The sequence below is a fragment of the Camarhynchus parvulus genome, chromosome 3, assembly GCF_901933205.1.
Source record: "Camarhynchus parvulus chromosome 3, STF_HiC, whole genome shotgun sequence".
Taxonomy (NCBI): domain Eukaryota; kingdom Metazoa; phylum Chordata; class Aves; order Passeriformes; family Thraupidae; genus Camarhynchus; species Camarhynchus parvulus.
The window spans coordinates 102,440,804-102,458,486 of NC_044573.1; the positions used below are offsets into that span (position 1 = coordinate 102,440,804).

Consider the following 17,683-nt stretch of genomic DNA (forward strand, 5'->3'; position numbering starts at 1 on the left):
CTCAGATAGGATTAACTAACAAAGTCATGCCAAGTGTTAATAGGCAGTATCATCAATTCTGTCCTGCTGTTCATTCAAAGAGTACTACTATCAGTTTTGCTTTTTCCCACTTTTCAATGCTCCGTTTCACTACTGACTTCTTGATATCTCATTGTACTTCTCATTACTACATTTTCTGGACTCAGAAATACTTAAGAGATGCAAAGGATAAGATAAAAGGTAGGAGTGGCCACTTGAAGCTGACAGATCAACAGAGGAGATGGACATGTCTACTGGCAAAAGAATTCTCCTTCCTAGACACTGTCAGGAAGGCTGCTGTGCAGGGATAGGGAGCAGGATGCGTGTTTTAAAAAAGTACTCCATTCACTTGTGCATGCACATACAGGAATTAATGTTCCCCAAGGAGCACTTCCCTCGGGCAGCTAACTCCATAATGCAAGAAAAAATAATGAACAAATAAAAAAGGAAATAAACTAGATGGCTCCTTAGATGGTTGGTAATAGTTACAACCATGTCTTTGGCAAATGAGGGTTTAATTCCAACAGTGGTTGCCTTTGGAAATTAAAACACATATTTGCTTCATATTACTGTGTCATGACTGACTCAATATGCAAGTTTTCTGAACTTGGCCACTTAGCTGCCTTTCTAAACTGTCTACAGTTCAATACTTTTTTTACAAAAGCATCAAAAAACTGCATATTTTATGTATGTTCTTTTTCAAAGTAATCTTTATTCAAAGTAATAAACACTCACAAGAAAAGGGGATTATTTTGAAGAAAAGAACATTAACTACAAATGTGTGTCTCAGGTTGCTGCCACACAGAAGATGCAAACAGGAAGGTGGCCAATAAGCTACTCAGTTTTTATGCATCTTATCTAAATCTCTCCAATTTCTCTCACAGAATGGTAAACGCATCCAATAAGTACTGACATCACTTGGGGTTTTAACGTATATGCACAATTTGTATTTTGTCATATACTGTAAAATCATTCAAAAAGACTTAATCTTTTAAGCTGATAGAGTACAACTACGCAGCCAAACATTAGAGTTTATGTTTAGAAATCTGAAAATTCATGCTATCATTTCAACTCTCCTAAGAGGCACAAATATTTTCTTGTCAAAAAGCTGTAACAAGTATTGTTCTGTATTCCAGCTTTAACAACAGATATTGCTTCTCCATGAGCAAGACAGTTTTATAATTAAAAAAACTGAAAGAACCGATTCCCCTTCTGCTTTCAAAAACAGAACTTTGTAGGATTTTTCTTAATTTCATATACCAAATGAAAAAATAAACATGTTTATTCTTGTCCTAAACATACATAAATAAAGAAATTATTTTTACAGGCATTGCCGATACAACATTTGCAATTTGTGCCATGCAACTTCAGGACAAATTTACAGAGCTACAATGTAACTTATTTTAAAAAACTTGATGAACAGAGTATTTAAAAGCATATTAAAAGGAGGTCAATTCTGACCTCTGGGCCATGAAGCATTGCATTAACAGTTCTGCAGAAAGAAAAATGATAAGGTATGAAATGAGTGCTCAGAAACTAGAACCTTATCAGTAAGAGTTTGATTCAAGCCTGTAAGACAAATTGCTCAGCAAGGCAAGTCACCTTCCCGCTGTGATGAGGATATAGCTGAATTTTCAATGCAACTGACTATCTCCTTCATCATGTCTCCTCAACTTGATATCCTTACATTCAGTATCTGATTTACATTTTCTAAGCATCCAGTTCTTATTCTGAATACATCTTGTCTAAGAAGCCATATACTACCCTTCCAGGATAATTATCTTTTTTCTTTATCTGACAATTTAGCATCAAGCACAAGCACTTTAAAGCAAGTGGAACTGCTAACAAGGAGGGAACTGTACACTGTCATAGTTTAGCTATGTCAAGGTTGTTCATTTACCAGTGATAAAAACACTACAACTCCAAAAATACACTTGTTAGTTGGACTTTGTTTCATGCACTGTCTTTTCCTGAAAGCATCCCTGACACTTTCCTTGTTCATTATTCTTTCCTTTATACACTTACTTGAGCATCAGTGGATTTTTTAAGGAGCTCCTCCACAAATTTCCAATTGGATTCCTTCTGTTTCTGAAAAATAATTATCGACATGAAATAGCATTTGTATCCCTTACAGGAAGCACTATGTAATAACACAAAAGTAAGCAGACAAAATATTTCCAGAAATATTTAATTTTATGACAGAATACAGTAGTCATCACCAAAAAGAGCTTTTCTGTTATATGCACGTAACTGATATCTGTCCTAAAAATTAGCCCTCAGAAAGCTAATAAAAATAAGAAGTATGCAACTTGAACCACTTTAGGTGACTCATTTGCAATCCAACCTTTATTTTTAATGGAGATGCAAAAAAATTAGGCATTTGTTATTAGCCCAAGCAGTATGCCTTACAGTTTCTTTCTTTAATGTACTGTAAAAAGGAAGCTATAAGGAGTAAGAAGGAAGAAAAGGTATAATCTCACAGTTTCTTGCTTTTTTTTTTCCCATCTATTTATGCAAAGCAGGAAAGAAAAGGGTACAAGGCTTTGCAACTAAGACCATTTTCTCCGGAGAAAAATAAATGGCAACAAGGCCAATATACTTACATTTCTAGGAGATTCAACAATCATCTCTTACATACAGCTACGTATATAGCCTCTGTAGATAAGTAGATGTGTGAACATCGTACTTCCATCATTGTCCTGCCTTACTTGTTTCCTCCACTACCACAGCTGTTAAGCCTTGTACATTATTTTGCAGATAGCTGTCCTTTAAACATCAGCTTAGAATTTACAATAAAGAGTATTTTATGCTTTGGTAATTGAAATATAACTACTTTCCAGCAGCAACACCATTGTGCTCCATCATCCTCTGCTACTGATTAAACTGGTTAATGGTGTGGTTTGGCGACAGTTTCACACAGAACTCCACAAAGTACCAAGATAAATTTAAAAATTAATTCTTTTAAAAAATGCACTAATACTCATCCAACACTATTTGACTACTTGATGACTTTACACTTATACTACAAGAAAAAGACAATACTGAAAGATAACGATAGCAAGTCACAGCCCATAGACTGTTGATGGAACAAATATAAATGAAAGGACAGATTTATAGAAAGTTACACTAAAGCTGTGATTTCATGATTCAGGAACTTGACCCATATCAGTTAAGAAATTCCCATTGTTTCTTTCTCATCCTGAGCTCCACTTTCTGCCCTCACAGCTATAGCATGCCACTGCTCAGTTGTTCTGATACTTCTGTGTGTGAGACTCTGAGCCAGAACAGTGAATCAACACAGAGCTTTAGGAGAGGAAGAAAGAATGAAAAAGGGAATAGGGCCTGACTTAGGTCACAGGAAATGGAGACCAAAAATTGTGCCAGAACAGCAGAGGGCATATCATGCCTAGGGTAGTGAATAGAATTTAAGCTGTTACTGATGCCAAAGGCTCTGTATCATGAAATCAGAGCTAGCATGGTGTCAGGAGGACATTGCACCAACAGACAGTCAAGGAGTAAAGCAGCACTTCAATAACAGGTAAACCCAGGGTTAGGAACAATCAGCATTTCTGGACAAATCTGGCCATTATGTACATTCAATATTTGACTGTGTTTCAGAGCCTGATGTTACATGAATACCTATGCATGGGCAACATCCTACTACAGATTTCAAGGAAAGCTAAGGAACTGCTAAAATACCAGTTTTGGCAGCAATAAGTAGATATTAGAGTTATGCTAAATGTCTATGAGAGCATTGAATGTTTGAATCAGGCTGCTTAGAACGTGTTTTTAGCAGTACCATAGACCAAGGACACATGTTTTATACAACAGGTGTTTACTGCCAAAGTTCCAGCTCGTCTGCAGTATGCAGATCACCTTACAAGATCTTGGAATAATCTAGGGCAAACTCCTGACACCAGCTGGGATTGATTACAAGAGTGCACCCAAGTTCAGTCCAAACTCAGGAAAGAAGGACACTAACCACCTGCTGCACTCTTTTTAGTTACAATTGTATCTATATTTTAACAGACCTGCTTCATTCAAATCCCCATGGATTTATATCCAAACAGTATTCCCTACTGCACTGGCAATATGGCACAGCACCTGTTTACCGTTGTTTACAATCTGTCCCTGTCAAAACATACATAGAGCCTACATCTTTGACTCCAAACCACTTAAAACATCCTCCCTCCACCCACAGAGAGTCCTAGAAATCAACAGAACCCAGAGACCTCACAGTGCACAGAAGTGCTGCTAAAACTAAAAACTTGAGCTGAGTTTGCAGGAAGAAACTTTTGCAAGGACTAACAGCTGAGTACCTGGAAAAGCCATATTAGGCTTCTTAGCTGGAAGTCCATGTTTGCATATCTTGCCACACAGTCATTTCAGATTATTCTATTCAAAGGCAAGAATTCTTAGCCCCAAGTAACTCTGCCTATATTACCTTAGCCTAGAGGATATTAAAATTGACCCCTGCAACGTTCAGAAGTGGCAAATTTTCTCATCAGGTCCCACTTGAGTTTTAAATATACAAATCCTACTTTTCAGAAGAGTGAAGTGGGACTTGAACAGGGGAATATGGAAAGAGACACGTACTGTACATCCCTCAGAACAGTCTCTAAGAAATCTGTCCAAAAGTTTCTAGTTTAAAAATGTGGTTTAATGTATGCGAAATATATATTCAATATATATGAATCATTGCATATTTGAAATCGCATTTTATGAGCTAAAGGGGGAAAAAATAAAAAGAAGCAAGTCTGAAACCTATTTGGAATTTTAAAACCTTTCATAACAACCTTACAGCCATGCAGACCACATTAAAAAACTGAAAATATTCCACAGATGACATAGGCTTAGAGGCAATTTTTGCTACAGAGCACATGAATAACCATCATTATGACACATCACACTCCCACCTCTGATCAGAGTTAACTAAAAGAAAGCATGTGTCACAAAGCCATTGCATCATATGTTAATCAACAAAACAGGACAACAGAGTCCTCATGTAATTGTACTGACTTCACAAATTCGTATCAGAGATTGTTTTACCTTATAATGTTCAAAAAATATTTTGAGGTCGCAATTCAAGGAGGGGAACAGGACCTAAAGGGATGGTTACCATTAACCTGTCCATGACAGATTATATTACTGTGGTGGGTGAGAAGGCCCTGATGTTACTGATAAGATTTTTTTGTATGAGAACAGGGATCCCTGGACAAACTCACAGTAACTCAGAAATGCAAAGCAGAGCTAACAGTTTGAACATAAAGACTACTGGAAACATCAAGAGAAGCATGCACAGGATGGTCTCATGATTTACAAATCAAGACTTGGAAATTCTCTTCTCCCAGGTGGGGTCTAAAGGAAAAGCATTATTTAATCTTGGGCAAGTTGCTTCCTGTCACTGTGTCTCAGATTCCTATTTTAAAATAAGAACAACAGGAATCCTTTTCCTATTCTACATTTTTTTTTGGCTTATGTAAATAATACAGTGCCTGGGGCAAAAAAAACCAATCTCTCATGAGGCTAAATACCGAGTATCTATCAGAGTGAGATACAGGAAAAAAGCCCCAATGATGAAAGTAATCAGTATCACTGTATTTGGATTAGGGCATTAAATATAAGAAACCCAGTATAAATGTGTGCTTCACACAGATTTCTGTATTCCACCTGGGAATAACCTTTTCTTGTCGGGACCCAGGACACACCTCTGGCTGTCCAGGACACCAGGACCCCTGCTAGGGGTCTCAGAGACCCTGTCACAGAGCCCAAGACACCTGTGGTTTTGATTATGACCCATGGAGCAAATTACCAACCTTATATGAAGATCAGCAAGCCACAACAGTTTAGGTAGAATAATAGTGAAATTATCACGGGCTGGAAAAGAAGATTTTGGGTTTTTTGGTATGGGGGTTCAGGAGGCAAGATGGAGGGAACTGGGTGTGTCCAGCCTTTCTCCTTCTTCTTCTTGGCCTCCATCTTCTGCTGTGATGTTAGCACTTGGGGATTGGTTTAGAATAGGGGTGCACTGTCCAACATGGGTGATAGGTATTGGAAGGTAAAGGTAAATATGATATACGTAATTTGTGGTATAAGAGACAGCGCAGCCTTGGGAGCGGTCGGAGAGCGTCGTGGCTGCCTTGCTGGTCAGACCTCTGTCTGCCAGGGAGAAAATTTTGTAGATAAGACTTAATAAACAACCTGAAGACCGAACAACAAAGAGTCCAGTCTCATTCTTCAGAGCCTGGGGTCGCTCCCTGGACCACCCAACTCACCTCGGGGGCAGAGAACAAGCAGCTGACCCCGAGATTTTCTCACTTTCTAAATTCTGCTAAGAAGCAGAAGTGTAGTAATTCTATCATGCAAGGTCCCTCTATAATCCTCTCTGGACTGTGTCCCTCTCCCCCACCAGGCAGCAGCATGCAAAACCAAGGGAAGCTTGAGACAATTTTCAGTGTAACAATCAGACCTGGTCTGCAACTTTACACTGTATAAATGTGCAAGAAGTTGCTTCACTTTGCCACATGATAACAAGCAGCCTGCCATAGCCTCCTAAAGGATTTGTAAACTGGCAAACAGAAGCAGCATAAGCATGCCACATCGCCAGCAAACAGACATGGCCATGAGTTTTCAATGAAGTATTCAACAAATGAATTAACACACCTTCGCTACATTTAATTTTTTTAAAATAAATTTGCAGATTAGAAAATCCAAGTAATTCTTAATTTTTTTGGAAAGTCTAATTTTACTTAGGATTGTAAGCATTCTCAAAATTTCAACACTTTTCTTTCATTTTCTATTTACAGACTTACTGCTTTTAAAGACAAAGAAAGGGATTTTAAGTTATCAAAACTGCTCAACATGCATGATCATTCTTCCCTTCTTACAGATATGCAGTTCACAAACACATTTTCAGGTTTTAACCTTTCATCCTAAATCAGGAATGGAAATCACAGTACCAATTTTAACAGAAAGAAGGTATGGCCTTTCCAGTTTTAATATGCGCTGTTAAATTACAAATAATTAAAGACAATTCACAATAAAGGGCAACTAAGTCCAGTTTGTGGAAGATGCCACAGTTTATGCTTCGAAAATCACGGAATATGGGCAACGCAGCCAAAAAGTTAAAAAGCCGCCACACTAAAAAACCTGAAAATCAAACAAACAAAGAGACCTCCAACACCCCCTCCCAAAAAAAAAAAAAAACACAACAAAAAAAAACCCCAAAACAAACAGAAAAAAAAGAATAACAGTAACAGCATAAAAGAACAGAAGGAGAAATGACAGAGGATGGCATGACTGGAGTCTCCTTAGTGCAAAAAACACTGCTGGGGAAAAAAATCCAAGCAAAACACACCACACCAAGAACACCCCAAACCCCACAGTTTCTGGGTCTTCATCCACCTCATTGGCTTCTAACAAGCTTTCTCTATAGACAATTAAGAAAAATTGTCCGCTTTTATACATCTCAAAATGGATGAATTGCCTCAGCAAGTGCAAGTTTCCTAAACCAAAACTTGAATTAAAGTCATTAGACAGCGTGTATTGGTAGCATACCAACACAAAAATGAGGCTGTATACACAAACATCTTATGATGTTATGGATGCAAAGGTAATGCAATTAGACAGACGGAAATTTATCCAGAGCAGAGCTATCACTTTATAAAAATAAGTGGCATTAATAATTACACAGTCAGTGTTTGAGGTTTATACTTCATAAACCCCAAACTCATGTGCTCAATTCCTAAAACAAGAAATCCAGTGAAGCATTTATATTACAGGCAGACAATCTTAAAACATATGCTACGTCATTAAGTATATGTGCTACTGACTAGTTGGCATATTTCAAGTTTCCTTCACACAGTTATCTACTGAATATCTGGTATGTAACATGAATATGTCTGGAACTCCTGGAACATTTACTGACTTGTACAAAGCACATCTTAACACTTCCAACAGAAAAACAACTTCTTTTAAGGAGTATGAAAATTCCTGCATTAAAAAATTCATTGTTTTCTGTCAACAAAAACAACCAAAAAGATCAAGGTCAATTATAATAACTCTTAGGTATTCAGAAAAAAGCATACCCACCTTTTCATCTAGATTTCCATTACGGTCAAACTGGTAGAGTGGTGCCAGATGATTCATCATCCACCAGCTAAAACTCAATGGGTCTTTACATTGAACTGTGTCAAACCCAGACACACTTTCAGAAGTACTTGGCCGTTCAAAGATATTCTTTAGGGTTGTGTTCACCAAGCTCCAGAAACACTGTAGCAAATGCAAAAGGTAATTTGAACTGTCTCCAATAACAAAACCTATGTTAATTTTCTCTACAACACTGTCCTATTGATTAATTTGCTTTTACAGAGAATGCAAGACGACAGTCATTTAAAGAAAATGAAAAAAAGCAGTTGTGAGTATTACCACAGAAAACTCAAGGCTACCTTAGAAAGTCCTCTCTCAAATGTCAGTAGAAAGCATTGTGAAAGGACAAGCTTGGGTCACCAGTACAATATTTCACAGGCAAAACTACAAGCTGATGGATTGATGATATGCAGACAGGATGGTGCCTCAACACTCACAAGAGAAAGATTAGAGTTCTTTAATGAAGAATTGTTATAACATAATTCTGAAAAACTTCTAGTGCCAGACTATCCTAACCAGGAGGAATACAGTAGGTGGTAGAGAATCAATGTGAAAGACAGCAAATAGAGATTCCAGTTCCCTGTTTTGTCACAGTCTGTTCCAGCCCTGACAAACTGATTAATTCTCATTGACTCAGACCCTTGCCCATATGACAACATTACTACTTCTTACAGCCTGTGCCTATCTTTCTACTTTTAAGGAAGCTCTCTGGGACTTCTTTGCATGTGTATTTCACCCACCTTATCTAGCTCCTGGTAACAAAAAACAGAAACATGAGCTAGCTGGATCATTGTTCTGACTGTACCCATGTTTTTTCTAATGCCTGGAGATGACTCACTGCGTGACATATTACAGAAACTGCAAATTTTTTTTTTTAAAAATAGGTAAACATGACTTTTTGTATTTTGGTGTTCCATAAAAAGAATAGAACTTTCACAGTATTCCTTTGCTTTGCTTTCTTTAGCACTAGGAGTGCTCCTTATCAATGCCCTAGGTCATAACCCAACAGCACACTGCAAACCTAGAGTTAAGATTTCATGCACATTTAAGACAGTGACCCAAGGCATTACAGTTGGCATGCAGTTCTCCTGGAGCAAATATGAGTTCAGTTCTACCATCAGATCTGCGCATTCATGGCCAAATGGATGGGAACATCTGGTGACTGTACTGCACATGTAACAGTTTTCTTCCTTTACCTCTGTATTAGACCCTTTATTTCTGTGGTCCAGCAATTGAATAAGTAGAATCCATAGTTCTTTAATGCAGGTACAGGAATAATGGCTACTAGTAAGAGCCTCAGAAGGTCGCACCTGAAAGAGAATATAGAATAAAATTACTCACAGAAGTGTTAATTTTTGAAATGGTGTTTTATATATCAATATTTCTTCTCGTCTTGGCTGTTTGGTTTGAGGAGTGCTTTTTCAGGTAAATAATATAGTTAGAATTACTCATTCAAAGGTACATTATTTCACTAACATCCCAAATATCTCTCTCATACAATATAGACTCTTTCCTAATTCTAAATAAATTATAGGTTGTGCTATTTCCTAGTTTCTTCTGATCCACTCTCAGACATTATTTAATCACACAAAAATGGCATTCCATGTCCTAAATGAAAAGAAGTTACCATAAATACTAATTCATTGTCTGATATTAGGGAAAAGAAAATGATTGATTACATTTTGTTGATGTTCTTGAGAAGAAAGAGATTTCAAATTATTTACCAGTTATTATTGTTATTTTTAACTGAAAAATCCTTAATGACTAGGCATAATGCTAGTAGAATTTGTTGTTGTTGGCATGATGAGGATGTTAATGTTCCCACAACATTTCACAAAATCTGCTTTTCGGTAAATTTACTGCAAGGCATTCTTTTAATATGCAGAAAACAGCATATTTCAAGTCATGTACATTACTTGATTACTATTCCATATTTAACAAAATTCACTCAGACTGATGCATTTCAAATGCAAAATAGTCTTCTTGTGATTCATCTTTCAATTTTACATTCTCTCAATTGTGAAACAAAACAAAACAGCAAAAAGAAGTGCTAAATACATAAAGAAACTCTGTATGCTTTAATGATTTTAAGATCTACCAGACTTGTATTTGAAATAATCATACTATAGATAAAACTTCACTTACACTGTCCTTAGACACATGAACCCATCGAACAGTATTCAGAAGTGGCAAAAACTGGGAGAAAAGCTTTGCTTAAATAGCTCAGTTCAGCACTTTTTGCCTTCAAGCAAGGACACAATGGCAGAAATGTAGAAAGAAAAGAGGGAAAACAAAGCAGCTTATACTCATTTTATCCCTAAACAATGAGTAGTCCTAGTTTGAATAATCAACCCACATATCTCTAAAGCAAACAGAGGGGAATAGGTACCTAGAGAGATCAATGAATCCCACTGCAGAACGGTTGTTATCCTTCCATGACAATAAAAGTACCTCAGGTGACTAGTTTAGCCAACTAACTCCTAGCCATCCACATCTGATGAGGTGGAGCCTGAATTTTTATATCCTCATGTTTTTTCTGATCCATTCCTGCACAGCTATTCTCTAATCACACTGGCACTTAAAATAATTTCTGAATTTGGAAACCTAACAGTGCAAATTAAAAGTTAAATCAAAATACACAATGCCAGTGACAGCAGTGACTGTGTGAGACATTATAGAAGTGGGAGTGAATGACTAAAAACCTACACTTTCACAGTTAGAACAACAAGTATATCACCAGTAATTTCAAATCTGTATAATATTCTATTAGGATGCAAACTTCTTATTTATTATCCACCTTTAGAATATGTTTACAACTACAGTTTCATACAGGTTTAAATAATTTCAATTATAAATATGAAAATATGAAATATGAAAATGCACATATCCATTCAGGACAGACTCTGGGTAGTAGTATCAAAGCAAGACATCATACAGATATTGCTTAGACTAAGGATAGTCATGATACTGCCTTCTTCAGAGATACTCCACATTTCCTCTCACAGCACCCTCATTTCAGTGTCTTGGTAAGAATGTTTAAAACCCAAAATTGTGGTGCTGTTGGGACAATACAGTTCTGGTGCCAGAGGTGTGACTGCTAAAGACAGAAGAAAGATATCCACAGATACATATTTCTCTGCCAAACATGTCTCAGAGCACACTGGAGTCAGTACATGATCCAAGTCAAGCACCTTGATATCAGAGCTGCCCAAGAAACCAATCTGAAAATATGAGTCTGGAACACTAGAGTTTATGTCCCTCTTTCCAAGGATATCCACAAATGTTAAGAGCTGCACTCATGAATGTTCTCAGCCAAAAGCCCAAGGACATGTTGTAGTGATGAGCTGATGGTGCCACCTACTAGGGGTATTAACTGCATTTTGAACAATTTTGAGGGATGGTATTTCCATTACAGGATGACAGAAGGGTTGCATACTATAGGAGGCACCAGCTCAAGTGCAAGCTTCACTTTAGAAATTAATCTCAAATAGAACTAATTCAAGCAGTGTGGCCCAAGCCTAGAGAAAGCTTAAGAAAAAGCAGTGGCAAAACAATCTTCTCTCTTTGTAACATGGCTCTGTGAAAGTATGTAGAATCTGTCATTTTACTATCTGAAATTTTCAAGCCTACCATCAAGCACTGTGTTCAACAGAAAGACACTATTTGAATTTTCTGTTATAAAATGTTATCCTCATCTATTTGCCTTTTGTTAGGGGAGAAGGTTGCAGTATTATCTGAATTTAATATATCAAAACTGATTTTGAGAGGTAACAGTTTTCTACAGGAAGGTATTTTAAAAGAACAGTTATCAAAGGCTAGTACAGCCATTTCCCCCACCCTCAAAAGTAACATGAAGAAGAGGGACTCTATTTCTTATGCTTTTGTACTAGGAAAACATAAATTATACAGTGGTCACTGCTATTTTTTCTCAGAGTTCAGTCCTGAATTCATGGATCACACACGTCCATCTAAAGCAGGTTTCACAATGACACAAAGATTACACAGCTCTTTTACTGGCTGCTATACAGAGCTATTATGACCTAGCTCTGGAGTGCTCAAAACAAGTGAGAAAAACACTGCAGCTATAGAAGGAAAGAAAAAGGAAAAGAGAAGACACAGAAAAGCTTTCCCATGACAAATGCAGAAGTGCTCTAACAGAAAGATGAGGTGGTGGAAATAGGCACACTGCAACAATAAACTGTAATATGACATTCTCTAAGTGTCCAGTTAGCTTACTGCCAGGATTAGACTTATCCTCTTTTTGTTCCTGTTCAGAGAGTTTGAAAAGACTTTCTTTTTGCATTTATCTAAACCTTTTAGACTGTGCCATGTTTGGCATTAAACCTGGAACACTGAACTTAGAAAATGTGGCACTCACTTCTGCTCTGTACACAGTGCATTTCAATATTACTGTCTCATTCAACTGCCAGATGGTCATGAATAAATATAACACAATTTGAGCTCCTAACAAATAACACTCTTTAAAACATGGAAATACAAAGCCATACTAACATTTACAACTAAGCACTAAGAAGTCATCCATGCACTGGTGGAATACCCAATTCATATGGTTCCCAGTAAAAGCATATAACTGCCCATGGCCTGTATAAGGAAAAAGAGTTACCTTTGTATATTTGTTGATGGCCAACCTTATTAAATCAGATATGAGATTTCCAGACTGTTTTTCAAATAAACTGATATTGGTTAGATTCTCTCCAGTTAGATTAATGAAATGGTTAGCATATACAACTTGTCCTAAAATACAAAAGAAAAGTAGAATTGTTTAGTTCCAGGTTTGGTTATAGCAATACAAAACAGACAGGATTTCTCTTTTAAGACATATATATGTTTTAGAATGGGCCTCTTGACCTGTATGTAATTTTAATTTATAAATTCATGTGAGAAAGCTCATCCTAAATTCAAGCTAATCTCCATCATTGCACTGAAATCTGGTATTATTCAGGTTGACAGTAAAAAAGCTTGGCACTTTACAGCCTTTTATTGGCACAGATTTTGCAGAGGAATAAAGATTTATTTATCTGCAAGTTCCTCTTTGTCACATGGCAGTGCGCATGTTCTGGAATCATGACATGTTTTGCAGATATGCAAGTTGATGACAAACAATTCTGGAGAGGTCTAACACTTTCCTTTAGATGTGTTGATGTAGAAAGCTGGCACGATCATGTTCCAACTTGAGCATTTGTAGGCATTAACAGATAAAATGGTGAAGTTAAGAGGCTGTAAGATCTTATCCCACAAGCTTTTCAACAGTACATCTCCCTTGACATCAGTGGAGCAGACAATACATAGAATGAGCCTGTATTTTATTTCTGGAAATATAAGGTGAAGCCCTGAATCCACTATCCTGCCACTGGTCTCAGCAGTGTGAAGTTTCCACTCAGAACACTTCACAGAATGAGATAAAAACCTAGGAAATTCTAAGCATATAAGAATGCAAGATAATGTATGTAGAGATATGACTGCCTTGACTAGTAAATTTTGTTGTTAAAAATCATGAGCTTTCTCTTACAAAGATAGATGACCGTATTATAAATCAGAACATTATCTAGAAATAAATATTGAATTCTGGAAAATATATTGCCTCCAACAGTTTCACTATCCTTTCTCCAAAATGCTCTAAAAAAGGCAAACACACTATCCCACAATGGATCATTAAGAGAAACTTAGAACTATGGAACAAAAAGCCAACCTACACAGTACACAGTAATGTAGAAACAGAGAAAATGTGTTAATGGGAGCAAGGCTGTGTTGTGACAGCACTTGGAGCAGGCAAAAGCTAATCCAAGAGTTCACATTCAACACCAGTTACTGGGGTAAGCATATAGTGTGTTCTTTCTATACCTCAACATTACTTCAACTGTTGCAATTCCTACGTGGAATTTATATCCACAGCTTATACTCACGTGGTGTGAGGGAAGGTACGGCTGCAGTGACACACCACTTGTGAAAGAAAACACACTTTTGTGATTTATTTTGGTAGAAAGGACATGAAAAACAGATATAAGCCTCACAAAGCAAATAAAGTTCTTTTCTTTATTTACAATTCTTCAGCAAACTGAACTACTCTGAAATTGAGTTTTTCAATTGCATTCTATGACCTTTTTAATCTAACTTCTATGAACAGCTTACTCTTATCAACTTACTTTTTGCCCTTTTAAAGCCTTATAATTTTAAAAAAAAAAAGATATTGCCTTGCCCTTTTCTTTCTGTACTTTTATAAGCTCCCCTGATTGAGGCTTCTTCTTTTGCCCAATATTTTCTTAGTGTCACACATGCTTAGCAATACAGATTCTGTCCTCTGAGAATCCTTGTTCTGGTCCATGCCTGGACACTTTTCCTACATTGTTGTCATCAAATTGCCATTCATTGTTATGCATTCTGAATAGCTCTAAATGCATTTCTATTTGTGATGTCAAGAAGTGCATTGTTATTAAATATTTAGTATGCTGCATCAGTTGAGTATGAACTCTGTGATCTTTGTTTTGACAGAGCAAATTCCTAATACAATTTTATTTAATTTGAGCTGCATGATGATTCACAAAGAACCTATCTTTACTGTATCTGAGTTTACCCCATTAAGTACAGACAGCTATGGTTAAAAACTACCAAAAGTAGTTTTGATTCTGGACAAATCAAGATGGGAAAATTAGGTAAGTTATATGCAAAAGAATAAGTTCAAGAAAAAGGCCTGCATACTTACTCTTCAGTTTTTCACCTAGTACATGAAGAACTTCTAATACTAGCCACTTAATGTCCAAATGGAGATGTAGTAAGTGCCATGATGGAGGAAAGACCTGTGAGTAGAAATATATTTACTTATATTTAACATTGCTTTAGTGAATTTTGGATACTGTGCTAACACAGGGTGGTCAGGCTTTGGAACAAGCTGCCCAGGTTTAGTGGTTGAATCACTATTCCTGGAAGTGTTCAAAAACATGTGAATGTGGCATTTGGGGACATGGTTTAGTGGAGAATGTGGAGATGCTGCAGTAATGGTTGGACTTGACATTCTAATATGGACTGCAATGAACATTATGAATATCTATGATCAAATACAATGTAACATATAAATGCCATTCAGTTCAAGAAAAAAAAATAAACAAACAAAAGTTTCATTACAATTCTATCTGTAAGAGGCTGTTTATGAAGTTTTGATTCAAGCTTGACAAATTAAAACATCCTTAGTTAACCTTTTTTTTACAGAGAAGCATTATGTAGCACAAAAGTTGCTAAAGCGGACTTTAAAATAACTCCCAACAGTTTAGTATTCTCTTCCTTAAAGTTTACCTGAAATTACTGTTTTTAATCAGTTCAACCACTACTGACAAGCTAAATAAAGGTCCAAAATGCTGCTTCTCAGCAGATCATTCCTCTCCAGATACTAGTTTATACAACATAAGCCTGAAATTCCTTTTCTGTCTTTATAAAAGATTTGAAAGCATTAGCTATGTGTATGCACAAATCTAATGGTGTATACTTCAGTAGTATTTAATGTTGCTGTGCCTCCTTCCACATCTTCACTTTTCTTTTATAAAAAATCTTTTCCCATTCTGAGTCAGATTTCAGAATGTATTTTTAAAGAAATGCCCCTCCTACTGGGATGCTCAAAAATTTTAAACATTACTACAGACAAACACCAAGGAATTTTTTAAATAAGTTATGCTAATTCAAGCCTACTTATCTACATGTAATTGGTACTATCACTTGTATACTATAGGAAGAATTCTAAAGCTACAGAACGAAAATAGATAAATAAAACAACAACAGAAAATCCAGATCTAATTAGTTGTGTTTACCAAGTACAGGATGGCACTTAGAAAAGAAAAAACCAAACCAAAAAGATTAACTTATATTAAGCCAAAATTTTTCAAGTTGAATACATAATGCCACATGAAAAAATAAAATTATAAAAAGACACCAACCTTTGCCTGATTTTGAATAGTAAAGGCTGCCAGGACATTACTAGGAAGCTCACAAAGGTGACCAACATGCACAGTCAAAGCATGAAGCTCTTCCACCAACACTGAGGGTAACTGAGCTTCTAGTTCTTCATAAGGATGCAGCACTCTATCATTTTCCACCTTAGGGGGGTCCAGATACCTGAATGTACAGGAAAATACAACACACACAATCAGAAAACAGGTAAGTAGCAGCTACACAAAGCTCAGTACCCAATTTCGTAAAATGTATGTAAATCTCACCTGAAGATGAAAACTTTCACATAATGCAAAAACTTAAGACATTGATGCCTGATGCTCTCTGCTTCAGAGTGCAAATGTGCAGCTTGACCTGAAGTAAAAGAGACCAGTAGCTTAAAGCAGATGTCAAGCACACCATGACTTGTTTAACATTTGCATTCTCCACAGTAATTAGACCAGACCACTGGAAAGACATCCTCTGAGGACAAGCTGGGAGGTGACTGGCACATATCCAGATACAGACAGAAAAGAAGACCCTCAGGAAAAGTGAGGGTAAGTACTCTCAGTGCTACAAGAAATCATTCAGCCCTACTGCCCTGCTTCCTGACTGTTTCCAAGACACCTTCAGTAAAGACATGGGTAAAACAATTTGTCAGTACGCTTTTCTCCTGACAGACTTAAACTGTCATAAGGTTCAATAATAAGGTACAAATAAGTTCAATAAGGTGAACTTATTTGTAAATATGCTTTGTAACTTTTCCTTGGAAGCATCATTGTTGCACAGAACCTTCAGCTGTATAATGCCATCCACTCACAACCCTGTCTTTCACTTGCAGCTCTGTATGCTTTCAGGCAGTTATTCTGGCTGTATGTCTCCTTTCCTTTGTTCTCTGAACCTATTGTTCTCATGATGTTACCATCCTCACCTTGCACCTACAAGCTCAAACATCCCCATTAGAGCAGAGATTCACTGGAAGTTATTGCCACTGTGTGAGAATCACTCCTTATTTATTCCTTGTAGCTTTTAGGTTATATTAGTGCATAATAGAAAAATAACTACTGCCCAACAATATATATACACACAAAAGCTTAACAAGCAGTCAGCCTGCAACATGATTACAACACATGCTGATTATTCAGAGCATCTTCAATGCAAGCATCAAATCAGGACCTTGAGCAGGACCAAATGAAAGTGCATCACCCTAGAGGAGATGCATGGCAAAAATTCTTGGTCACCTACTACACTGGACTGCAGAGCCAGGGAAAGACAGTTCTCCTTGCTCCTCTCCCCAGCTGACCACTGGGGAGTCTTCCCGTGTTTTTGATCTTGCTCTCACTCTCCCTTTTGTTTTCCCCCATCTCCTCCAATTAACCTGGAAGTCCTGGAAGTTCATACATGACATTTGTTACAGATGCCAAAAATAAAGCTTTGTGCACACAAGCCTATCTCAACATCTTTTGAGCAACAACACTCAGTGGGCAAAGCAAATCAAGTGATACAAGCACCAGAATATTCCAGTGTACAGCCTACATGCACCACACCAGAAGCCATAGCATCTGCCATGGTAATGAACCAC

General features: G+C 37.0%; 1 protein-coding gene across 2 annotated transcripts in view; it reads right to left on the reverse strand.

Moving 5' to 3' along the window:
- The window catches only part of MMS22L (MMS22 like, DNA repair protein), an 88,651-nt gene that overhangs the window by 62,550 nt on the left and 8,418 nt on the right, over positions 1-17,683 (reverse strand). For both annotated transcript variants that reach the window (XM_030944989.1, XM_030944988.1), the window contains exons 5-11: positions 16,389-16,476; positions 16,110-16,287; positions 14,888-14,981; positions 12,791-12,921; positions 9,363-9,476; positions 8,110-8,289; positions 2,044-2,106 (exon numbers count right to left, since the gene is read on the reverse strand). In XM_030944989.1, coding sequence (XP_030800849.1) covers positions 2,044-2,106; positions 8,110-8,289; positions 9,363-9,476; positions 12,791-12,921; positions 14,888-14,981; positions 16,110-16,287; positions 16,389-16,476 — 848 coding nt within the window. The remainder of the gene's footprint in view (positions 1-2,043; positions 2,107-8,109; positions 8,290-9,362; positions 9,477-12,790; positions 12,922-14,887; positions 14,982-16,109; positions 16,288-16,388; positions 16,477-17,683) is intronic.